This window comes from Durio zibethinus, chromosome 10 (genome assembly GCF_047325235.1).
Source record: "Durio zibethinus cultivar Kanyao isolate XHJ-2024 chromosome 10, ASM4732523v1, whole genome shotgun sequence".
Classification (NCBI taxonomy): Eukaryota; Viridiplantae; Streptophyta; class Magnoliopsida; order Malvales; family Malvaceae; genus Durio; species Durio zibethinus.
The window spans coordinates 27,180,732-27,193,587 of record NC_143171.1 but is presented as its reverse complement, the minus strand read 5'-3'; the positions used below and the strand labels follow the sequence as shown (position 1 = coordinate 27,193,587).

Sequence of the window (12,856 nt, the reverse complement as noted above, 5' to 3'; positions counted from 1 at the left end):
TCTCCTTCGATTTGATTAGGAGCTTTGATGGTTAAAATTACAATAATGAATCTAAAATTTAATTTAATTATTTTATATATATAGTTATTTTTAAGAAGTAGATATAATTAATTTGAAATTTAAATTTTATTATTTATAATTATTTTTTATACTCAGATGAATTTTTTCATACAAAAAATTACCTAATAATCATTTATTAATAAAATAGACTAATTCATCGTAATTAAATCATAATTATTAGGTGAATAAGTACAATTAATCAACCCCAGCAAAGGTTTATGTTACTAAATTTAACTTTTTAATTGCCATGTGAGCCCCTGGGAAGCATAGAAATTCCAGGAACTGCCCTGAAGAAAAATAAATTCATCGAAGGAATCCAATCTGGTCAACACGATAAATAAAAGAGCAGAGAAACAAACGGAGAGACTCTCCAAGGGAAATAGATCAGATCCTTCTTCCAAGCTCTCCACAAAGGTAAACCAAATTAAATTCTTTTTTCTGCAATTTAACTTTTTCTTTTATCAAAATTAAAACAGGTAAAATAGATCCATCAAGTTCCTTTTTTTTTTTTTTAATTTTCTTTTGGATGATTTGTTCTAAATTTTAATCAACTTCTTTTTGGTCAGAGCTTGATTTGATATATCTGTTTTCATTTTAATATTTCTGAGTTCATTTTATTGTTTCTGAATTTAGGATTCATTTTACCAGTTTGGGTTTTTTTCTCTTTTTTTTTTTTTTTTTTTGTAGATATCTATGTTTGATGATTCTTATGTCTTTTTTTAGATTTCTGGGTTGGAAAATTTTGGATATTGTTCTATCAAGTTGATGTATTTCGTTTCAAATTTCATTGGGTTTTTATTTTTATGCGTTTTTATTTTTTTGGGTTTCTAACGGATGATTTTTGCTGGCCTTTTATGTGAAAGCCAGTATTTTGAGCTAGAAAGAGAAAAAAGAGAGATGGGGCTGACATTTACAAAGCTCTTTAGCCGGCTTTTTGCCAAGAAGGAGATGCGTATTTTGATGGTGGGTCTTGATGCAGCTGGTAAAACCACTATTTTGTACAAGCTCAAGCTCGGTGAAATTGTCACCACAATCCCAACCATTGGTGAGTTATGGCAAATTCATATCTCCCTGAAAAAAAAAAAAACGATGGTTGTTTTGGAATGGAAAGCCTTAGAATTCTTAATCTAATTGATTCTGCTCCCTTTGTGGTAATTATGAAGCAAAAGAAATGGTTCAAAAGATTTCATTTTGATTTATAATTAACACTGATTCAACTGCTTGTTGTATGTGAATCTTATTACCTTATAGATTACTTACCATGATTGTGGCCTTGTTCGTTATTTTATTGTCAGTTTGTGAACCCTATGGTTTTATCTTTATTGGGAGGGAAAATGATTCTAGATGAACCTGATTTGATATGATTTGTAGATTTGAAGGAGAAGTCAAGAGTTCCTGCATGTTTTATGTGAACTTTCAACAGTATCATTATAGCTTTGAAGAAGAAAAACTTATTAAATATGATTTTTGGGTTGGTTGAGTGGTGAGTTGTTATCTGTTCCATACGGTTTTCTAAAGAAATTACAGCAAAGAGTTGCATCTCTTTAGGTACTGCGAGCCTAGAGGTTTATTGATTCTCTTGATGGATATAAAGAGATTATTGTGTGGATTGATTTTTCCTCATGAGATGGCTTTTGGTGGTTTACCAAAATCTGTAATGTTAAAGGTCTATTCACACTTTTTTGCAGGATTCAATGTTGAGACAGTGGAATACAAGAACATCAGCTTCACTGTTTGGGATGTTGGTGGTCAGGACAAGGTATGCATCTTAAAAACTAATGGAGTATATTTCTATGAGGAACATAAGTTAAACCTTTTGTGTCATTTACCCTGATTCATCCTGGATCTCCAACAACATATATCAATATCATGATGTTTAGATGATAAATCATGAAGCCTTATTTTCTAGAATGCATATGAATATAAAACTCTGCCATCTGATAATTCATGCTGAAAATCGTTAAAAAAAAAAAGAATCCTTTTTGGCATTTGTGCTGTTTATATAGGGCTCCTAGAAGCCATATTCTTGGTGGAAATTCTACTTCTTTCTACTATTTTTATCTGAAGCTCTGTATAGTCACCAACGTACGTTCTTTCAAATACAGATCCGTCCTTTATGGAGGCACTATTTCCAGAACACTCAGGGTCTCATTTTCGTGGTGGATAGCAATGACAGGGACCGTGTTGTTGAGGCAAGGGATGAATTGCACAGGATGTTGAATGAGGTATGTTGCCTAGTTAAATTAAGGAAAATCCATAGAAATATTTTTCGTCTTTATCTTGCACAGGCAGATGCTGGGCACAACTGCACAAGGGATTTATAAATGAATGATAACATTTTTTTCAGGATGAATTGAGAGATGCTGTTTTGCTTGTATTTGCCAACAAACAAGATCTTCCCAATGCAATGAATGCTGCTGAAATAACTGATAAGCTTGGTCTTCATTCTCTTCGCCAGCGCCACTGGTAAAAGTTACCTCTCTTGTTTCTTTGTGCTCCCTCCCACATGTTTTCCGCTCGCACTATGTGCAATTTTCTGATGCGATTTGGTGTCTGTTATAGGTATATCCAGAGTACATGTGCAACTTCTGGAGAAGGCCTCTATGAGGGGCTTGAATGGCTTTCCAACAACATCGCTGGCAAGGCAAGTGCATAAACCTCAAAATCTGAGTATAAAAATCTGTTCTGTCGTAGAACAAGCACTTGTAATTTGAATACGATGGAATTGACAACATGGGTCTGATTCCTTTTTGATATATAAGTTATGATTAGCTTCTGCGATTCCTTATCTACCTTATTTTTTTTTCTTTTTGCAGGCATGAGGGAGGATCAGTGTTTTGGTTGTTAGTAAGACTTGTTGGAACTCTGGCAACTCTGGAGAGGATAGCTTCCTCTTTATCCATGAACTTTTGTAATGACAGAATGTTTCTTAGATATAATATGCGCGTTTGTTTGACCTCTGCTTTTGCAAATACTAGTAGTTGTAAACAACACTTTATTACTCCAGCATGTTGGAAATGGGATTTCTTGCTTATTACTGTTTTTCTTTTATTTCTTGGCTGCAATATCTGATATAGTATCTGATTTTCTATTTGTCCATGATCTGTGCCGCCTCAATTTTTTGATGAACCCCAGTTTCCATTTTTACCTTTATCTGGTGCTCTTGTTGTGCATCAAGCGGTACAAGATGCTGTCAAGAGTTGATGAAATTATTTGCTTATGCTTACAGTTCATGTGGTTTTGAAATCATTTGACCTTCAAATCCATGATCATGCTTTTAACAAAAAGCAAATGAGGTTATATTATTATAGACATCTTATTTGGTTCAAGTCCGAAGCAATTGGACCTGGCTCAATAGGGTTCAAATTGTAGGCTAAATTATTCATTAGTTTTATGATTTATTGATTTATTTAATGTTATGTTTTTTGGTTGGTTATTCATTTATTTATTTTTTTGTTTGTTTTTGATTTTTCGTTTTTTTCATTTGATTTTATCTTTAGCTTTTTTGTTAAGATAATAATGGGATAATAGTTAAAAACAAGAAAAAAAAATAAAAAAATAATGCTGATTCTGCATAGAATGTTGGCAGAATTGTAGTTGGTTTTAATTTTTTTAAGATAAATTTTATGTGATAATACAAAAATCTGGTTAAAGGGACTCATAGCTAATTAGAAACTCTTTTGATTATTTCCTATAAATAAACACATTGATTGGGGGGGGGGGGGGAAGAAACATAGAAAAGAGATTAGAGAAATAGAAACACATAAGCAGAAAAATACACATAGAGATAAGTAAGAAAATATATGGCAAAAAGCAAAAAGATCAAGAAAAAAAAATAAAAATAAATTGAACATTTATAGAAAATTTTGAAAAATTATCAGATTTTGGTAAATTTTTTAAATTTCAATGAATTTCGGTATCAGTTGAATTTTTTGGCTAGCTTTCGATGAATCAATCTAGATTTCGACGAAAATTTTTAAAATCTGGTGAATATTTAATCGGTGTTCTTGGGTTTCTAGAGAGAGATGGAGAGAAAAAGAGAAGAAGAGAGAAAGGGAAAAAGAGAAATCTAAGAAAAAAAAGCTGAATTCGATTTTTTATACATGATTAAAACGACGTCATTTTTACCTTAATAAACTATCCAAGATCTGTCTGTTTTTATTCAGGGCGACTAGACTCATGCGCAATTCGCTTCTGCCGACCCGCGTTTCAACCAATCCCTTCAGTTGAGCTGTGTCAAGCCTTCAAGTCGTGTTTTTCAGTTGTTTTCCCTGCCTGCAGTTAAGCCAAATTTTTTAGCCAAGTCAAGTTGTTTTCCTATTTTGGTATTTTTTTATTTATTTTTTTTAATTTTTTGTATGATTAAATTTTGAAAAAATAAAAAAATATAAAAAAATAAAATATTTGAGAATAAATAATAATTATCCAAAGATAAAATTTTTAAAAATATAAAATAGTAAATTTTTATAAAATTCTTAAGTAAGAATTTTTTAAAAAATTTATCCCAAATGGTGAAATAATTTAGATAAAATTTTAATAATAATAATTAATATTTATTTTCAATTCCAAAGAAAAGAAAAAAACAGAAAAAATAATAAAAAGAAAATTTAGACAAAATTTTTTATTAAAAATATTTAACAATTATCCGATGATGAGAATCTTAGAAATTTCAGATAATAACTTTCTAAGAAATCTCTAAATGAGAAATTTTTTTAAATTCATCCTAGATGATGGAAGAATTTAAATGAAACTTCAAGAAAATAGTTGTCATATTATTTTCTTTCAAAAAAATAAAAAAGTAATTTCTAAATAAACCCAAATAATGAAAAATTTAGAAATAAAAAAAAATTTTAAATTGACCCAAATAGTGAAAAATTTAGAAATAAAAATAAAAATAAATTTCAAGGATGAATAGTAATCGTAAATGGTTGATTATCTAAAAAAATTTTAAGTGAGAAGATATTTCTAATTTTGACCTAAATGGTAGATGAATTAAAAATATTTTCAATAAAAAAATAATTAAATCTTTCCAATGACGGAACATTTTCAAGAAAATAAATAAGGATCTTGAATACTCTTAAGGTATGAAAATATTTTTAAGAGTTCTGTCAAATTGATGAAAAATCTTAAGAATTATTTCAATATTCAACATAAAAATTTAAAATCATTAGAATTAAGACCATAGAATAAATTTAAAATTAAATGATACCATTTTAAAATGGGTATTGTGGGGTGCTATAGGCTTCTTCACACGTAATCGAATTCCTGAACCTAATTTTGTTCAGAATGTCAGAACTTATTCTTTATAAGAATTATTTCAATATTCAACATAAAAATTTAAAACCATTAGAATTAAGATCATAAAATAAATTTAAAATTAAATGATACAATTTTAAAATAGATATTGTGGGGTGCTATAAGCTTCTTCACACGTAATCGAACTCCTGAACTTAATTTTGTTCAAAAGGTCAGAACTTATTCTTTAAGAACCCTTAATCAAACTTAAGAACTCTTTAAAATGATAGATTTATTAGATAACCAATCACACTTAATTAAAAAAAAAATAGTGAGAACTTCATTTATTAAGTCTAACTATAGATTTTTGACTCGACATATAATGACAATTATATTTAACAAAAAGGAAAAAAAGAAGTGGATGGACCTTCCATTTGAAGTCCCAGGAAGCAACCAACCTTTGACACAAAAAAAGGAAGCCTTTAAATTTTGACAAGCAACCCAAGCCTGAATCGTTGGATGGATCTGTTCTGCCACCACCTACAACAGAACCCTGGTTCTGGTTTTTTGCATCAGACATACACAGTAGCATTGACAATTTCGTGTAGCATACAAGTTTGCTTATTGATATGGGGTTGAATCTTGTATGTGCATGACATTTTTCTTTTTCTTTTATACCAATGAGAAAGCCCAATAGCCACATGAAAGGGTTGTTTATAGAAATGGACGGAGTAAGAAAATTTTAAAAATTACATCCTAATATGATTTTTTTTTTCATACTTTCTATTCTAAAATTATGAGATGCAAGACTTAATTTGTCGTTGTTGTATTAATGAGAAAGCCCAATGTCTCAATGACAAAAGAAGATTTGAACCATGAATCTTAATCGTTTTAAAATGGATAACAATAACGTAATTAATTTTAAGTTAATTACAAATGATTTTGATAAAGCATGTACATTCATCCATGTCTACACAGAAAAATACTTGATTTTCACCATGATATGGAAAACAGAGAAATTTGGAGTCTAATGTAAATTCATTGTTTAATTGTAGGATTTGGGGGCTATCCATGTGATGCAAATACGAGAGATTCTCCATTTCTAGCCACTAATCATTGAAAAAAAAAATGGGGTTAGGCTGATTTTGCAATTTGCAAAGAAGCATCATTAAGCCAATAATATCTTGTTGTCTACCAACTTTCCCATGGTTGAAGACTACCTAATCCAAATATCAGCCACAAGCTTTATATCTGGCTGAGATTTAGTCCCCTTTTTTTTAAGATATATAATTGGCTCTAAAGCCAGGTTGTTGATTATGTTCACATGAATATGTACTTGAGAAACAAAATAATTAATCATTTTTCCTGTTTCCAAGTTTCCTTAATTAGGAAAGCAAAGCAAAATTTTTGTTTCTAAACAAGGAAATGGGCCCTCCCCTTTTGTACTTTGGACTGTAATGACTACAAAATTGTGGCTTAAGATTGAGATTGTAGGCTTGTCAAAGTTTATTTTGCCTTGCACTCCCCCAATTAAGGTTTTAGTTTACAAGATTTTCTTTTATGTTTATTCTTGAAATTATTGTTTTTTTTTTTTAATATTTATGGCTAAAATATTTTTAAAAAGTTTCTAAATTAATTTTTAAAAATAAATTTATACTTTTTATTTTATTCAAATAAATTTTTATTCTTTGTTTTATATCCAAATAGATTTTTTTTTCAAATTAAAAATTGATATATGTTAAGTCCTTAGTTAAATACAAATTAAAAATTAATGATTATTTGAGTGTAATAAAAATATAAAAACTTATGTAAGTTATAAAATTCAAGAATTTTTTTATTATTTTAGTTGATATTGTTAGTCTTGAATTGATCTTTATTTTGAAATGACAAAACATTAAGCTAAATAAGCTTGATCAAGATTTTGAAAAAGATTTATTTAGTACATGTTCTTAAGTTTTATATTTTGGTACTAAATAAATAATATGATTTTCAAAGCTTAAACAAACCTTTCTTTGTTTTCATATTTCTCAAACCAAATCTACCTTTAAAGATTATTTATTTAAGCTTAAATGAAAGTCCAATTGTTGTTTTTAAAGTGAACTTATTCATTTTGGACTTAATACAATTTTGATAATATTGGTTTTGAGAAATAGATTAACTTAAGAAAGTTATTTTACAAAAACAAAGTTTTCCAACATTAAACTTGTTTTATTTTTGTGTATTAATTCACAAAGTCTTAATATTTGAATTTTATATGGGCGGAAAGCTCTTTGAGTCTACTTTCTAATGGATCAAACAAAATCAAAATTCAAATTTTTTAAGAAAAGATTTTGAATTTTTACTAGACACTCTGCAGTTGTTAAAAAAACCGCATAAGGCATAATTTTAAAAATTTACTATAATTCGTATACAGTGAATTAGGTGATGAACTTTATATGGATAGAAAGCCCTTTAAGTCTAGTTTTTAAATATTCAAACAGTTTGTAATTTGGATTTGTATAACTCAAGTTATGATCAAATTAGTAAATAGAGTGTAAAACGAGAAACTACCACCCAGCATGGACAGGATCGATCTCCTCTAGAAGGGATCGATTGGTTTTCAAATAGAATGCTCCAATGACCAAAAATCCAGAAAAGGGATCGATCCTCTACAAAAAGCATCAATTGGTTAGGCTATTTTCATTGGAAATTTTGTTCAAAACGTGAACCAATCGATCCCCTAAGGGAGGGGATCGATCCCTTGAAGGCCAAAATCACTTCAACGACTATTTTATCAAGGATTCAACGGCTATTTTCACTTCCCAAACACTTTCAACAGCTACTTCTTCAATTTCTCTATAAATTGGACACTTCAACACACTAAGAAGATCAATGAATCAAGAGAGCAAAAGCCAACAAGTCATATTTTCATTCTCTCAAATAATCAAGAGTTTTTAGAGCTTCAAAGTCTATATCTTTGCATTTATTGTATCCAAATTATTTTTGTTGTTCATTCATCATTTTCTTGTCTATACCATTGTATACTTTAAATTAGCAAACACCTAACTTTTGAGAGGCTCTTAGAGTTTGCAAAACACTTCAAAAATTTTATATTGTATGCTTGTAAGCTTAAGGGGGAGGATAACATTTAAGAGTGTGTAGTGTTGAGTTTGTAAAGCTTTGAGAAGCTTGTTTGTAATCTTCAACATATAGTGAATTGAAGTTTTGCTGTGGACAACCAATAAAGATGACGTAGGTGCCTTGTGAAAAAAAATCGAATCTTTATAAATCATTGTGTTTGATTTCTTTATCCTTATCTCCTTATAATTTATTATTATTCATATTTGATTTTAAATTCATTAATTGTTATTGTTTTCATTATATTTTCATCAAAAGAGCTTATTATCTTAATTTTCATTCAATTATATTAAAATCATTATTTGAAAAGAATTTAAAAAGATCCAATTTATCCCCCTCTTAGATCACAATAAAACCTATAAAACTAACATATATTTATCAGTCAAGCACAAATTTAGTACAATTAAATATTTAAGCATCATTAAACTCAAAATTTAACTTAATTAATTCATATAATTACTCTTAAAAAATAATACTTAATATATTTAAATTTTAAAATTTAATACTTATAATCATTTTCTTTATCCCCAATGTCCTATATAGATAAAAAAAAAAAAATTAAAGTATCATTCAAAGTATAATGCTATGAAACATTTAGAAATTTGTATAAAATATTAAGCAATTAATAAATTACATGTGATTAGTTTGTGGGGAAAAAAATTTGGGAAGAGAAATACTTTATTGTTGAAAGAAGAAACAATGGTTATTATAATTTAAATTATTTTATTTTAATTCAAAGAGAGTTGCTTTAAGCATTTTCTTTAGGCTTAGTGGGTTACAAATACGATTAATTTTTCTAAAACTTACAAAAAATCCAAACAACTTTTGCTATCAAACCCAATGCAATTAAGAAAGACTTTGTGTGGAGAGTCAACAAATCATATTAATGAGTGGCTATGATTTCTCTGAAGAATTAGTTAGGAATTAGTCCTTTTAATGGAGTTGCCTTATGCCTATTAACTTCTATTTTGTCTTGTTGTTGTGTTTTGTCTTCTCTGGCCTTTGATTTGGATCACATATTTTTTTGATCAGATATTTATGCTAAATAATTTTTTAAAAAAATCTTAATTAAGATAAAAAAAATTATGAATATTAAAATTTAAAATTATTTTTAAAAATAATTACATAAATTACTAAATTAAAATTTGAATTTAATAAATAACTTTTCTCATTAAAATCAAATCCAACTTTAATTATATATACCCCGCAGTTGTCCCAAAATATTTGTTATGTATTGGTTTTTATGAAATTTAAAAAAAAAATTTAGATTATAATATATTTAATATGAAAATTTTTTAAATTAAAATTTTATGATTTTTAATGTCAAAAAGTAAAAAAATTCTTAAAAAATAATTTTAAAATGCAAAAAATAAGAGTTTTAGTGTTTAAAAAAGAAATCAAATATAATTTTGGAACATCTAAAAAATAAAATAGAAAAAAAATGAGACTGAAAAAGTAATATAAATAGTAGTGATGGCAACGGGTCGGGACGGGGCGGGTTTTTGCTCACCCTGAACCCGACCCGATTTTAAATATATAATATCCGAACCCGTACCCGACCCGATAATTTTTTTTATTTTCAATACCCGAACCCGACCCGACCTGACATTATATAAAATAAAATTCGACCCGACCTAAAATTAATAAAATATTATTTTAAATATAAATATAAAATTAAATATATATAAATATATATAATTAAATATAAAATTAAAAAAATAATTTTTCTATATATATCGGATCGGGTAGGATCGGGTTTGCCTAAAACCCGACCCCGACCCGACCCCGAAATTTTGTTCCTCTACCCGACCCCGACTTGAACCGATATCCGATTTTCAAAAAAAAAAAACTGACCCTAAGCTGTCGGGTCGAAACTCGACGGATTCGGGTGTTTTTGCTTTCCCTAATAAATAGTAAGGGTTGAAATTTTAAGCATTTGCATTCAAAGTTGGGAACGGCTATCTTAATTGTATAAATTCTGTACACATTTTTTCATGTTAATTTTGACCTTTATTGACAAGAATGATTTTTAATGATCAAAAGTATTATTTATTAATTCAATTTTAAATACTTTATTTATAAATAAATTGAACACCGTAAAGTCTTGTAGACTCCATTCTTTTGTTTTATCATTTATTTAATAAATTTAATATAAATTTTTATCATATATATTATTCAAAGATATTATCTTTTTCTCAAAGCCATTACATCACAAAATTTAAATGTCTGAATTTCATTTTTAAGAAAATTAGTCAATCTGGAATAATAATATGTGCTTTTTACTTTGAAAAAAAATAATTAAGTAATAAAAATGAAACCAATTTATAGAATCTAATTTTGTTTTGATTTATAGTGTACCTAATTCTAATTTTTTCTTTAATGTTAATTTCTATATATATATATATATATAATATGAAGAACAAAGATCCAAAGACTTACAATGATGAAAATTTATATAATTTAGTTTTACACTCTTTCATATTTTTCATATGATTTATGATTTATTAAAAGTAATATTTTGTGCAAATAATTTTACACATACATTTTTTTCAAATTTTTATTTTTTAATTTAATTCTTACATTGTCAAATTTTTATGTTTGTATATGGAATTTGAGTTGTTGTTATGTGCATATAATCTTTTCATTTTGTAAATTCAACCGTTAAATTTTATATTTATTCACGAAAAATTATGTACACAAAATTTCAACCATTGATACATATAGAAGAAAATACTATTCTCAATAAATACAATACTATTTTTTATAATAATAAGATTCAACCATTAATACAATACTATTTTTTTATAATAATAAAATTTCAACCGTTAATACATATAGAAGAAAATACTATTCTCCATAAAAAATGATAGAGATATATGATTGATTTCAAAGTTTATGTGCATAAGGTGCATGAGTAACAAGGTATTAAATTTATCGATAGATTTGTAAAAATATTGTCATAACGTATAAATTTATAGACTTATCGCTGACTTAAATTTTAGAAGTTGTCACAAATCTTTTTTATTTAGATATGATTAGTCAACAGATAAAATCTGTCTCATTTAAAAAAAGATCTCAAGATTAAATTAGGTATTTTTAAATAGTAGATTTTAGCTTACTAAACTAAATTTAGGTTTAGGTATACAGTTACGCATAAAAAAAATTTTAATACCCTCATAGCATCTATCCAAAAGATAGTATCAATTTAATTTCAAATTATTCAAGTCATAAAGTCTCTTTGTAAATTTACCAAATAATTTAATTATTAAAATTTGATATTAAAATTACTCTAATAATTTAGTAATAATTTAAGATAATTTTTTCATTTTAGAAATATTCATGGAGACTAGTATCCTAGTTTAAAGAGATTCCATCGTCAAATTTATTTAATCTTTTTGTTGTAAAAAAAATTTACTTGTGAAAATAATTTATTCTCAAAAATATCTTTAATATGTTAGTAAGATTTTCTGTTAAAAATTATTCTCATATCTGTTGGTAGGATTTTTAAAAAATATTTTTAAGAAAATTCATTAAGTCCTCCAATAGTTTAATAAGACTTAATTCAAGATTTGAATATTCTAATAGTTTAGTAAAATTAAAAAACATTTTTTTGAAACTATTTTTTTAATTTAAAAAATCAAAATAAACAAAAATTATCATACAATAATAATATAATGTATCATACATGCAGACACCCAATCTGTCCATGGTCCTTTTTTTGGTTTTGTTAATTAATAAAAAAATAATAATAATGAAAAAACGAAAAAAGGTGGTTGAATTGATGTAAAACTGGATTGAAAAATTTGAGATAAACTGAAAGAGATTGAATAGGACTAAAAGTCCAAAGGAAATTAGGATTCCTATTCATCTTTGGAGTCTGTGGTTTTAAAGTTTATAAATAGATCCATAAATCACAGGCAGAGACAAAAAATGAGAATAAAAAAATAAAAAGCAAACAAAGAGAAAATCAGAAGCAGAAAATAAAACAAATAGATCAAAACACAGCAAGAAAATAGAAGAATAATTTTTTCTGGAAAATTTTTAGATTTCGACGAAATTTTTCGGTGTCGGTTGAATTTTTCGATAGGTTTCCCATAATCCGGCCTAGATTTCGGCATCGGTTGAATTTTTTGGTAACTTTTCGACGAACTAACCCAGATTCCTGTAACGCTTTCCAAAATTCGATGTAGATTCAACCAAAATTCATCCGATTCTAGAGAAAGAGAAAAGAAGAAAAATTTGAAAAAAGGACCAGATTTTAGCCTTTTATACTTGTGCAAAATGACATCGTTTTGGCGTAAAAAGACCCAGGATCTGCATGTTTTTCATTCGGGCAACCCAACTCGAGCGCAACCCGCTTTGGTTGACCTGCATTCTAGCCAACCCTTCAACCAAGCTGAGTCGAGCCTAGTCCCTTGAGTCGTGATTATGAACCATTTTTTTT

At 27.5% G+C, this 12,856-nt stretch overlaps 1 protein-coding gene across 2 annotated transcripts; it reads left to right on the top strand.

The window, feature by feature from the left end:
- The first annotated feature begins 432 nt into the window (after positions 1-432).
- Positions 433-3,111, top strand: LOC111291774 (ADP-ribosylation factor-like). 2 transcript variants are annotated; one of them, XM_022883777.2, is made up of 7 exons: positions 433-474; positions 928-1,105; positions 1,749-1,819; positions 2,166-2,285; positions 2,408-2,526; positions 2,623-2,704; positions 2,877-3,111. In XM_022883777.2, exons 2-7 carry the CDS (start codon positions 958-960, stop codon positions 2,880-2,882), a joined length of 546 nt encoding a protein of 181 aa, XP_022739512.1. In that variant the 5' UTR covers positions 433-474; positions 928-957; the 3' UTR covers positions 2,883-3,111. The 2 variants fall into 2 exon arrangements, with proteins under 2 accessions (XP_022739512.1, XP_022739511.1); XM_022883776.2 differs by lacking the exon at positions 2,877-3,111 and having other exon boundaries at positions 2,623-2,731.
- Positions 3,112-12,856: the final 9,745 nt, after the last annotated feature.